Source organism: Paramormyrops kingsleyae, chromosome 23 (genome assembly GCF_048594095.1).
Source record: "Paramormyrops kingsleyae isolate MSU_618 chromosome 23, PKINGS_0.4, whole genome shotgun sequence".
NCBI classification, from domain to species: Eukaryota; Metazoa; Chordata; class Actinopteri; order Osteoglossiformes; family Mormyridae; genus Paramormyrops; species Paramormyrops kingsleyae.
The window spans coordinates 20,244,639-20,266,261 of record NC_132819.1 but is presented as its reverse complement, the minus strand read 5'-3'; the positions used below and the strand labels follow the sequence as shown (position 1 = coordinate 20,266,261).

General features: G+C 41.2%; 1 protein-coding gene across 5 annotated transcripts in view; it reads right to left on the bottom strand.

The window, feature by feature from the left end:
• LOC111852495 (nectin-3-like) overlaps positions 1-21,623 on the bottom strand; it is a 58,399-nt gene that overhangs the window by 18,997 nt on the left and 17,779 nt on the right. For 2 of the 5 annotated variants that reach the window (XM_023828496.2, XM_023828540.2), the window contains 3 exons: positions 21,450-21,555; positions 21,329-21,356; positions 20,014-21,224 (listed from right to left, as the gene is read on the bottom strand). The exons of the other annotated variants lie outside the window; for them this stretch is intronic. In XM_023828496.2, coding sequence (XP_023684264.1) covers positions 21,090-21,224; positions 21,329-21,356; positions 21,450-21,555 — 269 coding nt within the window. In that variant the 3' untranslated portion in view covers positions 20,014-21,089. Of the gene's footprint in view, positions 1-20,013; positions 21,225-21,328; positions 21,357-21,449; positions 21,556-21,623 lie in introns of those variants that run through there. 5 annotated transcript variants of the gene reach the window in all.

Below are 21,623 nucleotides of genomic sequence, written 5' to 3'. Positions count from 1 at the left end.
ATTTAATTCCAGGAGCAGATACTGACACAAGCACATTCCCATGTCATAATAGTACCACTGGTTTCTTTGTGTGTATACTGTTTGTGTGTGTCCCTGGGTCTTATCTTTCAGATACAGCAGCTGGTGTGATGATAGTGTCCAGCAGTAAGATGCAGAAGCTGTCCTTTTATTACTCTTTCTTTTTTGTTCTACTGTTTATGTATATTTCTCTTTCCCTGTCTCTCTCTCTGACCCCCCTCCTTATTTTATTTTTATTATGCATTTATTTATTTTTCTACTTCCTCTGTCTCTCACCCCTTTCTCTCCTTTCTCACTTTCATCCCCCCTGTCAGCTCCGGCTTTGTGGCGCAGTGACATATAACCGATTAATAAAGAGTATACCTCAAGTAACAAGAGGAGCTTAAATCCGAAGCTCCACTTGGCAAAATAAAAGTGTTGGCACAATAAAGCACCCAGACTAACATCCTGCTTGCTAAACTGCCGGACATGACAGGGGGAAAAAGAAAAAAAAGAAGCTTTGGGAAAATATTTGGAGCCTTGTGGGAGGAGTGGCACAGAGTGAGTTTTTCCTCTAGGAAAAGACCAACTGGAACTGCCAGGGAGTTTGGGAAAACACTGTGACGACTACTCTCTAAAGGATATTCTTCTGTAGATGTACTGACTCAAGATTTATTAGTGCGTGACCATTTTATGGCTAATATGGGGAGTGGTGAACTAAGAATACAGTTAAGAAATGCTAAGCCACCCACCCTAGAGGAGGCCATTAGTGTTGCAACAGAACTAGAGTTGATTCATGATTTGGAGAGAACCGAAGTGAAAGTAGAATCTAAAGTCATGGGAGTGAGTTTCTAGGTCTTCTGCAGATGAATAAAAAATGGAGGCTTTATTAGGTGTAGTAGAGGAACTGAGACAAGAATTAAAAACCTTACAAGCTACAGTTGCTGAAATGAAACTCGCAGGGAAATTTACACCGAAATATAACCCAAGGGAACCATCCTGACCCAGTAAATCCTGTTTGACCTGAACCTTCAGTAGATTGTAATGGTAGAGAACTGGGGGATGGGTGTTGGCAATATGGCTGTAATAGACATCAGAAAGGACTGTCCTTATTTAAAATAGATGGGGCTGGTACAGAGGGCCTAGTGCCCACCCCTTATCATTGCTAGTCTGGCCTAAGGATGGAGCCCCAGGGATATGCATGTGGGGTGGGGATTTATGCATCTGCAGAAGTGGGTGGGGTTAATTGTTCCCTTTTGGTAGACACAGGAGCTCAGGTGTCAATTATATCTCATACTTTTTGGTTGAAGAAAAGGTCTGAAGAAGTGATCGGTTAGACTTTAACACACTTCATTATTTTGCATAAATAATCACCACCCCAAATTCAGTAAGAAAAGACACAGCAAACCATCACTTTGAAAAGGGTAATTAATGGGCTTAAAAGCTCAATACATATAAAACATTCCCCGATAAACCACCCACTTTCCATGCTAAACCATAATAGGTATCCCTCCCTAATTTCCACAAGTACTCTTTCTCTCACACACAATTCATTTAACAAGATTAAAACCCCCAAACTTCCCTCTGTCCAGCAGCCGACAAGACCCCACCCCCTCCCCCCCGTGTGTCTGTAGCTCAGTCTGTGGGCATCGGCGTCCCGAACGCCCACCAAAAAGACACACTAAAAAAAACAACACTTCACACACAAGGTCTTCTCAAATGTCCCTCGCCGGGTCACTCCATCCGAAAATTAATCCAACATGGACCCACACATCCTTCCCCCCCAACTGAGCGTCCAACAACACCCATGCCCCACGAAGCAACCCCACCGTCTCTCTCCCCTCTGAACAAAGTCCTCCATCCTTAAAACATCCTCCAGGTGTCCGTCATTCAACCAATATCAAGCCCCGCTAATCCCCCGAACTGCTAAACACCCAAATGATGACATTATCCCAGTCACATGTCATCACAGTAAGATAGAGTCAATATTCCTAGCATTTTGGTTTTGATCTTTTGTCAGGTGAAAGTCTTTATGACCAGATATGTCTGTCAGAAATTTGGTGATTTAAGCTTTTTCACGTTAAGCATTTTAGAATGTCCCGTATTTCTCTCAATCTTTGGCTTCAAAAATGTACAAACAATATAGATGCACACAAGCCATTGCAAAATCCAACTTTACAAACACATACATATGAGGGATTAACAAAGAAAATGGACACGTAATAAATATGATGTAATTCATTTTAAAAATAAATCAAATACTGAGAAAAAAACACATAATGTCTAATTTCTCCAATTCTAAATAATCTCATAATTCTAACTAAAACATCTGTTTTACCTTTTTGCAATTTTTCAAATTGACAAGGGAGTTTGCAAAAAATGTCAAAACCAGGTAAAATTTGGCGTAGAAGTTGCAATATTGTAACATTTGGCAAGAAAGTGACACTGACAACAGAATATGTAAGGAATATGTTTTTATCTACTTAAACCAGACCATATGTGCTTCCCATAGTGTTTAAGGAAGTAGAGGTTTACTGAGAGATAGAGCAGTGGGTCGTGTGGTTGCAACAGTTGAACTCATTTTCAACGGTCAAACTCCATGAAACCTCCAGTAGAGAAGTAAAAACATTGTGTTCTTTTCGCACTTACGTTAAATATACTCCTACATAGTAATTAATAATGTATTTATCATACAATTCCGTTTAAAAAAAGTTGGAACGCTATGCCAAATGTAAATAAAAACAGCATACAATAATTTGCAAATTATATAAACCAATATTTAACTGAAAATACAACAAAGGCAAAATATCAAATGTTCCTCAATGTGATACTGCAAAGAATTTGGGAATTTTATCTATGGTACATAATATGATTAACCCTCAATGGGTCCTTGTTAGAAAGTTACGTTCCAGGTCCTTGGGGTTCAGATTACACCCCTTTTTGTTGGCATATGTAATTCAATGGTACGAAGCTCAAATTCAATGAACTAAAGTTAAGATACGTTTATTAGTTAACTGCATGGTGCATGCACAGCTTATGCAGTGAGATAGTGCAGTTAAAGGGGTTGCGGCAGTGGGGGAGCAGCGGAGGGGACTGGTCATATAATGCACATTCTGTCTAGCCGACCCTTTCACTGCCGCGATGTAAGCGCCATTTTAATTCCAATGTCGTAATAAAATTGGAAAACATGCATTATCACACCTTTCAGATGCAAACATTGTTCAAGATTTCGGCAAATGACATGTCTAAATCATACAGTTATATGCATTTGTCACACAGTACATTTGATCTATTGACAGAGTGAGCTGGACTAGCAGGCCTAGAGCACTTATCACAGAATTTGCGTGTCTTCCTGTCAAACTCACGCGGGCACAGGTGACAACGTCCCTGTGTCCTCTTCACTTTAGCTGGTCACCTGTTGATCTTTCGTTTACAAGAGTAGATGCAGGCTAAATGATCCATGTTATCTACGCCGCTCTTAGTTGCATTATAATGAAGGATGATCTCTGGTTTTTGTTTCGGACCATCAACAGCCTTGTCGTGATGTTTAACTGATTCCACCTGAGGCCGAGCGTGAACGACTGTGGAACCGTCTGGGCAAAGTTGAAAGAACTGCATTGTAGGTGGGTGATAGGTTATGTCTATGGCCGCCACCTCTGTTCAATGATGGTCGTTCATTTGAACCAGTCGTCCTCCCAGTCCACCTACAATGCAGTTCTTTCAACTTTGCCCAGACGCTTCCACAGTCGTTCACGCTCGGCCTCAGGTGGTATTAGTGAAACACATGAAAGCCAGGGGGAACAACAACAACCCACAGGTGACCATCAAGTGCTAACAACTTGAGGACTCCACAGGGTTCATAAACCTGCTATGCCAACCAGTCAGAATTGAGAAAGCACTCCAGATGGAGTGCGAAACGTCTTCTACGAAAAACAAAGTCCAGTTGCTATTGCATAACCCTTTTTTAGGATAACCATGACCTGGATAACTGAGAATCTCCACAGACATCTGTCATAAATTAAGTCTTTTTTGGGGTGCATATTGCACCCCCGATGAAAATATGCCAACGATAATTGACGTCAACACTTTTTCTATCATTTTATGCATGACCGTATGTAAAACTGGTTCACTTACAATGTCCTAGAGGATAACTGCTGTAATTTTAATAACAACATATAGTAGCCATAGAAATGGCCAGGGGGTGCAGAACACACCTCAAGGAACCATTGAGGGTTAAACAGAAAAGAGTTGCAGCAACAAGGACATGTGCATTGCGTTTCGTGATAAATTGTCTCTTTTATTAAACATTTTAAACTGTATCCTGTCATTCTCATTTCAGATCAATTACTTCAGTCCCAACATGAGTACTTCTACTTACTGCTCTGATTCACTGTAGTCAGCTTTTAACACATTTTTATGCAAAATTACGTTCATTCAATAATGAAAATACTTTTCGTTCACCACCATTTACAGTTTATGCTTTCACTTCCACATAATGCAATGGGTCGTATTCAGGCATGATTATGTAGTTTGTTAAATGTGGATGGAGTTCAAATGAGAGTGGAGAATGGAGATGAATTTTCTGCCAGATAAGCCGTCAAAAACAGCCATCTTTTATGTTTAGATATTTCAGATCACTGTACCGGAACATTCTCTTCATTGTGTAGAAAAATAAATTACTAAATGTGTATAAGGAATGATACTGTGTAATTTTCTTTGGTTATTAAAGTCAATGACTTCCTTGTTCATGAACTAGTAAACTAATGACGAGACAAATAAATATGTTCTCGTTCGGGGCTCATCGTCTACATGTCACAGTTTATCAGTTTTATATGGATTAAATGCAGCTTTCGTGTAGTGCAACGGTGATAAATGTCTTCTAAATGTGCAAACGCAATTTAATATTTCTGCTGCACAATTACTTTGACGGAACTACGTCTTTTCCCCCTTCTAATCGAAGGAAAGAGCGGTGCGCGCTCCCAACAGGGCACAAAACCGGAATTAGTTCAGGTAGTAGCGATTTTCAGCCTGTGATTTCGGTAACAGCTATAGCTTCTCGGTATTTGTCTAAAATTGTCTGATAAAATGAAACTGATTCCTGTTGTTTGCCTTTGTATCTATTTTCGTTTCACGACGGAAGGTAATGTTAAACTTTTTATCTCCTTCATAGTTGCGAATTTTGCATTTGTGTTTTCTGTTATTCGGGCATGAAGGTTTTTCATGTTTTATGAAAGATCACAGAAGTCTACAAATAATGAAAACAATGCTGAAATTACTTGGGTCAGATAATCATGCAATATTTAAATATTAGTGACACATAATATTTGTTATAACAACTGTTGGCTTGGGTGAGCTACGCCATGCGTCTTTGTTTCAGGATGAGCCTCATCAACGTGATATCTTAGTTTTTAACGCTGTTAATTTAGTATTTTTAATAATGGGTCCAAAACGTGGTGCTCCCGGTGCATACAGTAGTAACTGAACATACCTGGGGCATGATTTAGATCGTTTGTATATTAAATATACATTACTGTAAATATACTTTTATGTTATTGTTTAAGGGTGCGATTCCTGATAATATTAATTCAAATTATCTACAGTGCAATTCTTATTAGTAAGAATGATCATTTTTACTAGTAAGAATTTGAACTTTACTAGTAAAAATTCATATTATAGAGCTCTAGAATTCAATTTTTACTAGTCATATATTCCCATTTGTTAGAGCCATTTCTAGAATAGACAAATTCCTATTTATGGTTTATGTTTTATTGTTTTATTTCTTATTCGCTAAGAATACCTGTCTCAACACTTTTATTTTGACAGGCTTATTTTGGACTAATAATTATTGCAGCCGGCTACGGCATTTGGTTGCAAATTCTATAGGCTGCTTGAACTGTATTTTGGTTAATTGAGTCGGAGCTTTTGGAGCGTAGAGAGCACATTCGTCTTAGACCGTGCTCGTGCTTGACTGTGTAATTGCCATGTAAAATAGTTTAATTAGTTTATATCATTTTCCTTTATACTTGAAGAAAGTCTCAGTAAAGCATTAAAATCGAAGAATGTGGCTTACGGAGTTTTTAATCGAAGCACGCGACTACATCTTCGACTCCATAGTTTAAGTGGGCGTTTAAGTAATAGACGAACCCGCGGTAACACCATTGACTTCCGTTGTACTTTTGCCTCACATATCCTAAATTCAGTTTTTACTAGTAAGAAGTCATATTGTAGAGCTCTGTAATTCATTTCTTACTAGTAAGAACTCATTGTAGATATTTGTAATAATTTTGACTTGTAAGAACTCCAGGCCCATATATCCATAATTGAGGTTTTACTAGTAAAATTCTAATTGTGAATTTAAAGGATTGTAATTGTAAATATCCAATATTTGAATTTCAGACTGCTATTTTTAATGAACATGATAGATTTCTGTAGAGGTGTATCCCAATATTTTTGTCCATATAGTGTACTGTATATGTATGTATGTAACTATTTTTTTTTGTAGAAATAGAATTCTTACTATTACAGACGATAATTCTTACTAGAAAAAAAATATATAGATATCTAGAATTCATATTAGTACTAGTAAAAATTGAATTATTACTAATTAAATTATTTTTACTAGTGAAAATCATTATGACGACTAAGCCAAATACTTTTAAATTAAATTTGGCTTGCCATAATCGATCTTAATAATGAACAACGCAGGTAAAGAACGAGTGAGATTAGTGAGTGTTTTATGTCTGTTCTGAGAGTGACATCCCCGCACAGGATCACCAGATATTCCTTATTCTGTCTTATTGACTCGTCTCTGGTCTGCGGGGGTGTCCTGTGTCCAAGGCCGCTCACCCGCCTCCCCCCGTTCTTTCTTACCTCGTGCAAAGACTCCTACCGCATTCATTATTTATGACAACCTACACTTACTTACAGTAAAACTATCTTCGCCTTCCCCTCATAGTTCTTTTGTTTCTGTTTGGTTGTGTTTGTGTTTGTAAATAAAATCCTCAGCTTCACTCTTAGGCTGTGTCTGTTTTGTCCCTCCTTCCTTTTGTGACCGAGCTCCTACAACAACCCAATGACCTTACTTTTAATGACTAAGTCTGTTGGAATTTACCATGCGCACTTGTAAAATAAAAAAATGAGTAATAGTAATTACATTATTTTATAAAATGGGCTCTATTTTTCACTAATTATTGTTAACAAATTTCAATAAGGGGCTCCATGTTTTCAAAATCAGTCTTGCTGCTGTGAGGCTCTAAACGCAGCTCGTTCATGTGACGTTATTGGACATGACATCAAGCCACTGTTCAGAGGAAGAGGGAGCCACTGACTTCCATTGTCTCACAATAATTCTACACCCTAAGCATGGCTAGTCAAACCCGTTATTTAATTTCTGTTGTATCTAAGTTTAATTTGTAAGAAAAACCCCTTGTTTGTCGGTAATCTGCCCCAGGATCGTCATTGACCGAGCCCCATCCTGACAACTTTCCCCTTCGTTTCTAAAAACATAACTACAACCCCGTTTCCAAAAAAGTTGGGATGCTGTCTAAAATGTGTATAAAACAGAATGCAATAATTTACAAATCACATAAACACACATTTAATTAAAAATAGAACAAAGACAATATATCAAATGTTGAAACTGAGAAATTTAATTGCTTTATAATAAATACATTCTCAGTTTGAATTTGATGGTAGCAACATGTTTCAAAAACTTTGGGACGGCATGTTTGCCACTGTGCTGCATCACCTCCTCTTTTAACAGCACTCTATGTTTGGGAACTGAGGAGTCCAGGTGCTGGAGTTTTGAAGGTGAAATGTCCCATTCTTGCCTGACACAGGATTTCACCTGCTCAACAGTTCAGGGTCTCCTTTTCATATTTTGTTCTTTTCATGATTATGCCAGATGGGATGGCATGGTGGTGTAGTGTTTAGTGCTGCTGTTTCACAAGAAGTTGGTCCTAGGTGTCACGTTTCGAGGGCAGGCAAACCGGAAAGTAGGCGAATCGAGCCGTGCTCATAGGTAAACGGGGTTTTATTGACGGACAACGGATGAGCAGAGACATCAACGGACAATACAATGACAAGTCTGGGGAAGACTGACTCAGATGAGGACTAAATACAAAAGACGGGCTAGACATAACAGGACACAGATGATCACAATCAGGGCTGAACACGAGGTAACGAGGTGGGCGTGGCACACATCAGGAGCGGACGGAGCGGATCATGACACTAGGTCCTTTCTGTGTGGAGTTTGCACGCTCTCCCTGTGTTTGTGTGAGTTTCTGCCGGGGGCTCCAGTTTTCTCCCACAGTCCAAAAACATGCAGGGCAGGTTGATTGGCGAGTCTGCATTGTGTTGGCAACTGGGTCTTCTCTGAAAAAGACGTTGTCTGGATGGCAGCATGTGTTGCTCAAAAACCTGCATATATCATTCAGCATTAATGCTGTCTTCACAGATGTGCAGGCTACCCAAGCCATGGGCCATAATGCACCCCCATATCATCATGGATACTGACTTTTGAACTGTCCACTGATAACAAGCTGGATGGTCCTCCTTCTCTTTAGCCCGCAGGAAGAGACGTCCATGATTTCCAAAAACAATTTGAAATTTTGATTTGTCAGACCACAGGACAGTTTTCCATTTTGCCTCAGTCCATCTTATATGAGCTCAGGCCCAGAGAAGTTGGTGGCATTTCTGGATCATGTTTAGATATTGTTCCTTCTTCACATGGTGGAAATTCATCCTGCATTTTTGGATGCAGTGACGAGCTGTATTCATAGACAATGGTTTTCAGGAGTGTTCCGGAGCCCATGAAATGATGTCCACTATAGAATCATGTCTGTTTTTACTGCAGCGCTGCCTGAGGACCCAAAGATCATGGCTATTCATTGTTGGTTTTGGACCTTGTTCCTTTCATACAGACATTTTTCTGGATTTTCTGAATCTTTTAATAAAAATGTTCATTGTCCCTAATAAAAACAAATACTTCTGAAAACCATTGTCTGTGAACACAGTTTGTCACTGAATCCACAAACGCAGGATGAAAATCTACCAAGCAAAGTAGAAACCGTATCTCAACATGATCCAGAAATGCCACCAACTTCTCTGGGCCTGAGCTCATATAAGATGGACTGAGGCAAAATGGAAATATGTCCTGTGGTCTGACAAATCAAAATTTCAAATCGTTTTTGGAAATCATGGACGCTACTTCCTGCGGGCTAAAGAGGAGGACCACCATCCAGCTTGTTATCAGTGGACAGTTCAAAAGTCAGTATCCATGATGATATGGGGGTGCATTAGTGCCCATGGCTTGGGTAGCTTGCACGTCTGTGAAGATACATACAGGTTTTTGAGCAACACATGCTGCCATCCAGACAACGTCTTTTTCAGAGAAGACCTTGTATATTTCAGCATGACAATGCCAAACTGCATTCTGTGGGTATTACAACAGCATGTCATGGATCCGGGCGGATTTGGGGCGTGGATGAGGCATGGTGCAGACTGGAAAGAAGGTGGATGGCCCGCTTGCGGCTCACAGGACGAACGGGGTTTATTAAACTGAAAACACTAGAAGCACTTCAAAACAAAAACAGACCACAAGGGGTCAAAAGTAAAAGGGGATAAACAAAAACTAATTACAAAGGGGTCTAGGCAGGTAGCTTACAAATAACACAACATTCATCAACATCATGCAATGAACCACTAAGGAACTGAACTGAGGCAGGGACTTAAATACTGAGGGGTAACAAGACTAACACAGGGCAGGTGAGACTAATTAATGAGGTTTGGGAAAACAGGCTACAGACAAAACTAATAATTAAATCAAGGGACTGGGAGGGGAAAACTAAGACACTGACAGAAACAAGGAAACAGAATCTAACACTGAGAATGACAGACCGGTAAAAACACAATCATTGGCACAAAGGCAAAAAAAAAACAAAACAGAATACAAACCAAAACACAGGGACTAGAAAACTGATACAATTGAAACACAAGGGAACAAAATCTACAAAAGCAGGAGGTGGGATTTGAACACGCGACAGAGGGATTTGTAGGCAGCCACATGCTCAACTTGTTGAGCCATGCGGCTGAAAGGGAGCAGGGGAAAACACTAAGACTGACAACACGAGGGACGGGATGGACAGCAACACCTGCTGGCCAAATGGGGAAAGGACACGAACGACTGGGACAACAGGAGCTGACCCTGACACAGCATGGCTCTGTAGTGGAAGAGTGCAGGAGCTATACTGGCCTGCCTGCAGTCCAGACCTGTCACACACTGAAACCTTTTGGCGCATCATGAAAAGGAAAAAAAAAAATGAAAAGGAGACCCCACACATGCTGCCATCCAGACAACGTCTTTTTCAGAGAAGACCCAGTTGCCAACACAATGCAGACTCGCCAACCTACCCGCCCTGCATGTTTTTGGATTGTGAGAGAATACTGGAGCCCCCGGCAGAAACTCACACAAACACAGGGAGAGCGTGCAAACTCCACACAGAAAGGACCTAGGACCAACTTCTTGTGAAACAGCAGCACTAAACACTACACCACCATGCCATCTGGCATAATCATGAAAAGAACAAAATATGAAAAGGAGACCCTGAACTGTTGAGAAGGTGAAATCCTGTATCAGGCAAGAATGGGACATTTTACCTTCAAAACTCCAGCACCTGGACTCCTCAGTTCCCAAACATAGAGTGCTGTTAAAAGAGGAGGTGATGCAGCACAGTAGAGAAGTAAAAACATTGTGTTCTTTTCGCACTTACGTTAAATATACTCCTACATAGTAATTAATAATGTATTTATCATACAACTCTGTTTCAAAAAAGTTGGAACGCTATGCCAAATGTAAATACAAACAGCATACAATGATTTGCAAATTATATAAACCAATATTTAACTGAAAATACAACAAAGGCAAAATATCAAATGTTCCTCAATGTGATACTGCAAAGAATTTGGGAATTTTATCTATGGTACATAATATGATTAAAAGATTCAGAAAATCCAGAAAAATGTCTGTACGGAAGGAACAAGGTCCAAAACCAACAATGAATAGCCATGATCTTTGGGTCCTCAGGCAGCGCTGCAGTAAAAACAGACATGATTCTATAGTGGACATCATTTCATGGGCTCCGGAACACTCCTGAAAACCATTGTCTATGAATACAGCTCGACACTGCATCCAAAAATGCAGGATGAATTTCCACCATGTGAAGAAGGAACAATATCTAAACATGATCCAGAAATGCCACCAACTTCTCTGGGCCTGAGCTCATATAAGATGGACTGAGGCAAAATGGAATTTGTCAAATTCAAACTGAGAATGTATTTATTATAAAGCAATTAAATTTCTCAGTTTCAACATTTGATATATTGTCTTTGTTCTATTTTTAATTAAATGTGTGTTTATGTGATTTGTAAATTATTGCATTCTGTTTTATACACATTTTAGACAGCATCCCAACTTTTTTGGAAACAAGGTTGTAGTTATGTTTTTAGAAACGAAGGGGAAAGTTGTCAGGATGGGGTTTGGTCAATGACGATCCTGCGGCAGATTACCGACAAACAAGGGGTTTTTATTACAAATTAAACTTAGATACAACAGAAATTTGTAGCTGGTTGAAACACAAAGTGACCAGGAGGAGCCTTAACAGGCTTAGCAGGAGAACGAAGAGACAACTTACACGACTTAAAGGATCTGCTGCTAACATCACAGACCCTGCTCTTTGTATGCTGGGTATCACATCACAGAACATAGTTAAACCAATGTAATAAACTACGGGTCTGACTAGCCATGTTTTAGAGTGCAAAATTATTCTGAGACGTCACAATGGAAGTCAGTGACTCCCTCTTCCTCTGAACAGTGGCTTGATCTCATGTCCAATAACGTCACAGCTATGAACGAACTGCGTTTAGAGCCTCACAGCGGCATGACTGATTTTGGAAACATGGAGCCCCGTATCAAAATTTATTAATAATAAGTAAGAAAAATAGAGCCCATTATATAAAATGATGTAATTACTATTACTCATTTTTTATTTTACAAGTGCGCATGGTAAATTCCAACAGACCTAGTCATTAATATACTTTAGTTCCTACTCACCCCATTTACGTATTACTGTCAGGCTTTTTTCCTGAAAGTCGTTTGCCAGTCTGTTACCTATTAATTTATTTACATATTTTTGTGTGAATTTATTTCTTTCTTTACATATATAAGGGTATGGGGGTATGCAGGCTGGGTTGGAGTCTTTAGTAATGTTTGTAAATTTTAACTTACTTTAAAAGGCTGTATTGGATATGCTTTATGGTTAAAACTTTGTAAATTCAATTAATAAAATATACATTTAAAAAATTCTACACTGTCACTATCAAAAGCATTATTTGCCATTTGTAGAAATATGAGTACTAGCCCACGGGAATTCTTTTCTCCTACCCCATCCTTCTTTCCATAGCTTGGGGATCACAGCACAGGGTCAGCCAGCCCCAGAGCTGGGGGTTAAGGACTTTGCTCAACAGCCCACAGACGTGTGACTGTCCTGCTGAGGCCAGGGCATGAATCGATGATCTTCTGACCACAGGCACAGAGACTTAGCCCAGTGAGACACCAAACCACACAGCTCCTTTGTCCCTAAACTGCAAGGTGTGAATGGGGCATTACATGGCTGTAGTTTTATCATGTCTGCCAATTTATCTTGTTTTTTGAATAAAGAACAATAATGGATTTTGATCACTGGACGCTAAAACCATGGAAGACAACAGTAATAATTCTATGATCCTATCACCCCCTCGGCTGAACTAGGAATCAGACTCTGGACCTCAAGATGTTGAGCACCGTTTTCACCTTTATTCAGCGATCCAGCACAGTGCTCCAGCCACAATTTCGTACCAAATACCCCGAGCACAAAAATCACCAAGTTGATATACTGTAACACCCAATCCCCTATAAGGACCCACAAGCCAAGCTTCAAACATACAACAAACATTATCCTCCACCATTTTGGTACCAGGGTGTTCACCTTTCATCTAACTGCCCAATATGCTATTTACCCAGTGGGCTTCTACTATCAAGCTTATATAGTTTGGGTGCATGATGATTCATGCTTATGCATTTAAACTCTCTTATTACACGGCTCTCTGGAATGCTTGATTCTGATTGGTCAGTTGAGACATTTGCAGGTTCGTTATTTTCAAATAATAACCGCTCCAAAGTAATAACGCATAGTCACGTGGTACTATATCGTTTCGCGGAAAGATAAAAATGTTATTTTAAAACAAATATGCCAATAAAATGTTTCAAATTCATATTCATGTCCAGTTTTTTTCCTTATGTGGCAAGTAGCCGTGTAATAAGCGGGATAATGTACAGGCAGCCGGTAGTTATCGCGAAATAAGCCCCTTCAGTGTGATACAAGACCCTCCGCTTCGCGTCGGGTCCTGATCACACTGTCGGGGCTTATTTCTGCGATAACTACCGGCTGCCTGTACATTATCCCTTACATATAACATATAGCAGCTACATTCTAGATGTACAGCTTTCTGCACACTCCCATTGCAGTTTCGAACCCCTTCTGCAGTCCCCCCCCCCCCACTTCCTGCAGATGTTTCCATCTGTCCGTCTCTCCAACGTCTCTTGGCCTGTTCAGCTGACTACGTGCATGTGGCTGTGAGACAAGGACACACTGCGCCAGATTCAAAACCACATCTTCGTGCCTAAGGCCTAAGACACAACAGCAATCCCACAATGCCCCCCTCCCCTGGCCTACCATTGCTTTTAATTTCAGAGGTGGGTGCTTTGCTGTACCTATGAAAGGTGTATTTCGCCTAGAAGCCATTATGAAACATTGAGTTATTCAGTAAAACTTTATACAGTTACGGTTATATGTGACCTGATTTTTACATACACTGGATCATTAACACCCAAGCTATGTAATGGTGTTTCCTTGAAGTCACATGTATACAAGGGTTAAAATATGGCATGGTATTTGACGTTCCTGCTTTTTGATAGATAGATAGATATACTTTATTAATTTCCAAGGAAATTTATGCATCTAGTACCTCAAAAAATACAATGATAGAGACAATAACACACACGGTAATAGAATAAAACACAAGTACTGCAGATGTAGAGGGTGAAGTTGCCGTACAGCTAAAAGTGACTCTGTGCGAGGATAATAAGAGCTACCATACATTATATATACAGTGGTACCTCAGTTCTCGAACTCATTAGAATTTGAATTTCTTAAAAGTCGAACTAATGAATTCTAAAAAAAATTACCTAGAACTCGATCTGAATCTCCCACAAGGGGAGGGGACATAGACGTCGGGCCGGGGTCCTGCCCGCCCTGCCCCCTGGCTCACCCTCGCTCGCTTTGGCTGGGGCTCGGGGCGTGCCTGCGGTTCCTCCTGCTCCGGGCCGGCAGTCGCCTGCGGGTCCCCCTCCGCGGCCTCGTCCCCCGGCCTCGGTCCGGCCTCCGACTCCACGTCGGTCGCCTGCGGGTCCCCCTGTGCCGGCGCCCGTCTGGGCTCCCTCGGGCTCCCTTTTGTCCCCCGTCCGTTCCTGTCAGGTCTCCCCTGTCTGCTCCTCCTCCCTTCGTCCCACCTGTATCTGCTCCTCGTCCCTCTGTTCCTCCTCTGTTCACTCCTGGCCCCTTCGTGTCGCCTGTGGGTGTTTCCTCTGCGTCTCCCTTCTCTGTCTGCCTGTCTGCGTTTCCTGTCTTGTGTCGGGTTTTATCCTGGCTTTTGCCCCTGTGCCTGTTTTGTGTCTCTGTCTTGTTCCCGGTCCCCCGTTAATGTTCTGCTTTTGTTTTTCAGCTCCATGCCCCTCGTCTCGTCCATCGCCTCCCCTCGGGTGTGCCCGGTGTGCGCACCTTGGGGGGGGGTTCTGTCACGTCCAGCTCCCTCCGATCCTCGTGTGTGCCACGCCCACCTCGTTACCTCCTGTTTCTGCCTGATTGTTCTCACCTGTTGCTCGTTACCCTCAGCTTGTCTTGTGTATTTAGTCCACGTCTCTGTTAGTTTCCACAGTTCTATCATTGATGTTGTCCTGCGTAGTGCCTGGGGGGGGGGTATTCCAGAAAGCAGGTTATGTGACATACCCGGGTAAGTTTAAGGGTAAGTTAGTGGATAACCTCAACTTTCGGTTCCAAAAACGGGGGTAATTTTCTGGGTATGTACATAACCATAGCAGCTTGTTCCAGGGTCAGTTTGTTTCAGAAGGTTACTGAGCATGGCGTGCCCTTTTGATGACGATCCTGTGGACGTGGAGGCACAAATTATACGAGGTTTTTTTCACCGGGAGACAGTTATAAAACCGCGTATTGATGTCTTTTCATTTCCTAATGATTATTGGAAAAAGCGTTATCAGTTTTCGAATGAATCGTTAATTTACTTAACATCTCTTGAAACCTCATAATGCAAATGTCACAAACCCAAACCGCGGGTCTGCGCTTAGCACAGAAAACATTCTGTGCATAGCACTTCGGTTTTTTGCGTCAGGGCATTTTTTGTACAATATGGGGGAAAGGCAACTGTGTGTAGAGCCGTTCGCACAGTATGTCTGGTACTTAACGCTTCTTGCACACGTTTGTACAGTTCCCTGTCCATAAAGCTCTGCGTGTTATTAAAGAGGAATTCCACAGAGTGGTAGGTTTGTCCTTTGTAGTAAAATCTATGACGCATATTTAATATGTATAGTCATACTATTTATATCTATACATGTATTCATCCTGCACACACACACTTGATATATGACTTTCTATTTCAGGGTTTCCAAATGTAATTTGGAATAAATGTAATACATGTATAGTGACAATAAAAGGCATTAATTCATTCATTTATAATTGGGTGCATTGATGGCACCTACATTCCTATTAAAGCTCCTTCAATAATGTTAATAGGAAATCTATTCATAGTATCAATGTACAGGTAACTTGATTTTGCATCCTTAATTTTTTGCCTTGTTAATCATCAAACTCATTACTTTTTTCCACTAACTATAGGTAATATGTGAGGCAACCCACATCATTACTAATGTTGAGGCAAAATGGCCAGGATCTGTGCAAAATGCCAGAATTTTCCGCGAATCATCATTATGGCAGACATTTCAGCAGGGTATGTTTTGCTTTATACAATGTGTTTTTTTTTTTTTCTTTTTACTATATTTGTATTGTACACTTGAATCATTACAGGACAGTACAATGGTTACTTGCTGGTTACCACTGGTTGCCCTTTATTAAGGGACAGAGCCAGCTCCTCAGATGGGGTGAGGGGAGGTGGTGGTGGGCCCCCGCCAGTTAGACTGGCTTCAGCCTTTTTTCTATTAGCTACATGACAGAAAGAATATACTAAATCATGTTTAATAAATAGTTCAGTGATCGTGTAATCAAAAATTACCTTTTTGCAGAATGTTTTTGTGTTTCATTTTGACTTTGCTCAAAGTTCTTCTGGCTCCAGAAGGATTACACCTTATTAAATAAGAAACCATATATTCCTAGTCGATACACATTGTTATTTTAACCTAAAGAAATGAATGGCAGGAAAAGTAAATGCTTTCATAGTGATTTAACAGTCAAAAGGATGCGGAAGGGGTGTTTAATTACTTTGCATTATAATAAAAGGGGAGGCGATGTCAAATTTGCAATTTAATACACACGCATTTACTCTGTCCGTTATTTTTTGCCAAGCCAACTCTTTCTTTAGCCGATGCAGCCGTATTGCTTTTTTTCATTATTATTGGCTTGAATTCCTCATATGCGTGCATTAAAACTTCCAACTCCGCCTCTGTGAAGTATGTCGCTCTCTTTTTTTCACTTTGATTTTCCATTTTGACTCGTGAAATCGGCGATCCATTGAAAACGTCTTTATGTATGCACGGTGCACGCGCATTAACTCTGGGTAACCAATAGGAGGTTGATTGAACTTACTCTTCTCAGGTGTTTTGGAACTGACATACTCATGCATGGTATGTGGGTTTGGGGTATATCAACCCAGAGGTTATGATTTACCAAATGGTAAGTTAACCAAGCTTTCTGGAATACCCCCCTGGTCTTGTCCTTGTCTGCCCGTCTGTGACCAATAAAACCACGTTTATTGGACTTCACGGCTCCGCTTGCCTGCTTCCCCGTTCGCCTGCACGCCATACGTGACAAAAGATTTCTTAGTAATTATTTTAATATTAATAATAAACCATTAATACATTTAATTATAATAATATTGTCGTGCCCAGCGGGGACTGAACAGAGACAAAGGCCCAGACGTCAGGGTACCGGGGAATACGGGGTGTAATTACAGGTAAGACAGGCAAAACGCAGACGGACAAGACAATGGCCGGACTGGGGCAAACTGAAACGTGGACGAAATACAGAGGACTAATGACAACAACCAGAAACAGCTTATCACATAGTGATTCGGGCCGGGTTAACGAGGGGGCGTGGCACACGGAAGGAGCGGACGATCGGGGCAGGACACATTGGTTTTTACACATTGTTTGAATACATTTATTTTCTTACTTAAATTACTGTTTTGATAAATGTGCTTAGATATGTTTAGTACAATATATGCTTTTCTTGTTTTGTCCGGTTCATTTTGCGATTAAATGCTAAAAAACAACATATTTCGGTGTAATTATATTCATCCATCCATCCATCATCTACCGCTTGTCCGGGGTTCGGGTCGCGGGGGTAGCAGCTTCAGTAGAGGCACCCAGACCTCCCTCTCCCCAGCCACCTCTACCAGCTCCTCGGGGAGGACACCGAGGCGTTCCCAGGCCAGCCGAGAGATATAATCCCTCCAGCGAGTCCTGGGTCTGCCCCGGGGCCTCCTCCCTGTAGGACATGCACGGAAAACCTCTCCGGGTAGCCGCCCAGGAGGCATCCGCACCAGATGTCCAAACCACCTCAACTGGCTCCTTTCGACGTGAAGAAGCAGCGGTTTTACTCTGAGGCCCTCCCGGATATCCGAACTTCTCACCCTATCCCTAAGGGAGAGCCCAGACACCCTGCGGAGAAACCTCATTTCGGCCGCCTGTATTCGCGATCTCATTCTTTCGGTCACTACCCATAGCTCATGACCATTGGTGAGGGTACGGACGAAGATGGACCAATAGATCGAGAGCTTTGCCTTTTGGCTCAGTTCTTTCTTAGCCACGACGGACCGGTTAAGCGCCTGCAAAACTGTAGACGCCGCTCCGATTCGTCTATCCAGCTCCCGATCTCGCCTACCCTCACTCGTGAACAAGACCCCGAGATACTTAAACTCCTCCACTTGAGGCAGTACGTCTTCCCCGGCCCGAAGAGGGCAAACCACCCGTTTCCGGCTGAGAACCATGGTCTCGGATTTGGAGGTGCTAATCCCCATCCCAGCCGCTTCGCACTCAGCTGCGAACCGCCCCAGAGCACGCTGGAGATCCCCAGCAGATGAAGCCAACAGGACGACATCGTCTGCAAAAAGCAGTGATGCAATCCTGAGGCCACCAAACTGGACACCCTCAACACCCTGGCTGCGCCTAGAAATCCTGTCCATAAATATTATAAACAGGACCGATGACAAAGGGCAGCCCTGGCGGAGCCCAACCCGCACTGGGAACACGTCCGACACATGTAGACTGGATAGGCAAACTCCCAGTACCCTTGCAAGGGTATAAAGCTGGCCCAGTGTTCCACGGCCAGGACGAAAACCGCATTGTTCCTCCTGAATCCGAGATTCGACTATCGATCTCACCCTCCTCTCCAGTACCCCGGAATAGACTTTCCCAGGGAGGCTGAGAAGTGTGATCCCCCTGTAGTTGGAACACACCCTCCGGTCCCCTTTCATAAGGGGACCACCACCCCGGTCTGCCAATCCAGCGGTCCGATCCCCGGCTGACACAACTGGCTCTCGGGACATGGAATTATGTCTTATGGGGGAAATTCTATCAGAACTCGAACTTTTTAGGATCCGGTCCGGAGTTCTGAACGGATCAATTTCGAGTTCTGAGGTACCACTGTGTGTGTGTGTGTGATAGAATAAATAATAAAATATAGAAAAAAAAGAAAATCTATATCTATATATCTATATCTATATCTATATATTAGTGCTGTCAAAATTAGCGCGTTAACGCATGCGATTAATTTGAAATATTTAACGAGTTAAAAAAAATTTAACGCAATTAACGCGGTTGCAGTTTTTTTTATTTCCTGTTGTGGCCGACGTGTGTTCAACGTGCAAAGAAGTATGGATAACACCAAGGAAGGACTTTTAGACGGAAAGTTTCAGTATAAAACTCTGCCGGATGGTTCTGTGGATAAAACTTTGCCCAAACAAAGCCGACAAGCGCCCCGCATAACTTTGCCCAAACAAAGCCGACAAGTACCGTACATAATGTTGCCCAAACAAAGCCGACAAGTACTGTACATAACTTTGCTCAAACAAGGCCGACAAGTGCCCCGCATAACTTTGCCCAAACAAAGCCCCACGTAACTAAGTGAAAGCCAAAAGCGCTGCATTACTTTGCACACTTCAAAGCTTGACAAAGGCGATGCGGAACTTTTCCCAATGTACCACAATACAAGTGTTACCAAAGCAAATGTTAATTGTAATTTGCTGAATCACGGAATTATAAAAATCTATAGAATAAAAAGAGTAAAATGTAAACTGTAAATAAATGTACTTATGTCGAGCGTTGCATCCTCTCCGCACAAAAAAGCGTCCTCCTCCATCGAATCAATGGATAAAAGCGACACTTTCTTCCCCCAAACCACTCTTCAAAATCATCTTCTGTGCTTTCTCAACAGTGAAAGTCATCCGAGCCATTTTTCTTCAGTCAAAAAAGTTGTTGTCCGAAAATAACTGGGTAAACTCATGGAGACTACGTGCGCAATGCGTACTCGAGACACTCCCACAAATACTGCACCTGCAGAGAATAAGTTGCGCATTCATGTCCCCAGCGCGAAAAACAATGCCCAATCAGCACATCCCATACCATTTTGCAAACCTTAGACACACCTCTATTGGATGAAGCAAATGACACTGTAATTTGATATTCATGTAAAAAGTTTATTATGGTGAAACATAACCATGGGCAAAGGTTCAGTGCGTAAAAAATAATGTGCTAGCAGGGAAGCAGAGCATATATCTGAAAAAATACTTGACAATGAAGGATTACAGTGATTGATTTATGTACATAAGAGATCAAGCTTTCAAACGAGGGTAACTTTGTCATTTTATTCATTGGTTTTCTTCTAAAACTCCGAAGATAAAAAACATTGCACGAATGTACAAAATGCCGACTGACATTTTTCCGCGATGAGTGAGCAAGCTATTTGAGAGCATTAGTCATATTTATGGAAAAATGCGTGTTTTGTCTTAATACTGTGACGGTTTATGAAGTATTGGCCGTGAAAGAAATAGTTTGAAGTGCTTAGTTTTCATTTTATTAACACTTATATTTTACTTCCTGACACTCGACCCGTTTAAAGATGGCTACCATGGTCATTTTATTTTTACTTGTTACAAAAAAACCATGGCACAAAAATTGCGCAACTTTCTACAGATATTATCTGAAAGGTTTTTTGTAGTGTAACAAGCCGTTTTTGGTTGATTTGATACATTTGTTTCTTTTATTGAACGTCTTTTTTTTTTGTTATTGAAAATTCGGACGTATGCGTCTGAACCACTAGGCGGCGACAGTGAAAGAGTTAAACAAAAATTCCAATAAACAATCATATTTGAATTTAAATAGCTTCATTGTCTTGAGTTTACATTAAGTATTTACATTTACATATCCAAAAAGTTTCAGTCTTTTAATTGTGATTAATCGCGATTAATTGCAAAAAAATTGTGCGATTAATTAGTTAATTTTTTTTAATCGATTGACAGCACTACTATATATCTATATCGCCATATAGTTTAACATAAAACAGTATATTAAAAAGTAAATATATTATTTTAACCTAGTGCCACACTGGGCAACAAGGCAAGCAGGAGAGCAAGCCAAACTTACGGGTAATCAGGCAAACGGGTACGGACATCAACGGACACTACAATGACTAATCTGGGGAAGACTGACTGAGACTCGGACTACAACAATACATAGAATGACATCGTTCGAGTTACAATCCGGCGCCCGCATGATGAGGGGAAGGATGTAACTGTGATTGCTGAGGAAGAGGATTAAACTGTGATTCTTGTTCTTGTGATTCCTCTTCTTGTTCTTCCTGTTGTTGTTCCTGCATGTGCACGTCCTCCTGTCAACATCCAAACATACATTTTTTTAAACTGACTGTTTCTGTGAAGGAGTCTCACAGCAGTAGCAAATTAAAGCTGGTTATAACATTTAGCTCATGTGTACCTGGTGTGACCTTGATCTTCTTGGATTCCTACAGAAACACAGACACCAGTCAGTTAAGAGATGTGCTTCACTCCAATTCAGAATCATGTTCATCTCAGCAAGATAATTCAAGTGAAGTTACCTCCGCTGTAACACTGTCTTCCATGTGTAGAAGCTCAAGAGAATGAGTGTAAAAAACAAGACAAAAATAGCTGCAATCAGGCCTCCATAGTAGCCTCGGGTAACATCTGTAAAAAGAAGAGCTTATTCCTGCTATTTGAAATCCCCCTCAGTGCATATTTTTTTTATGAAGAAC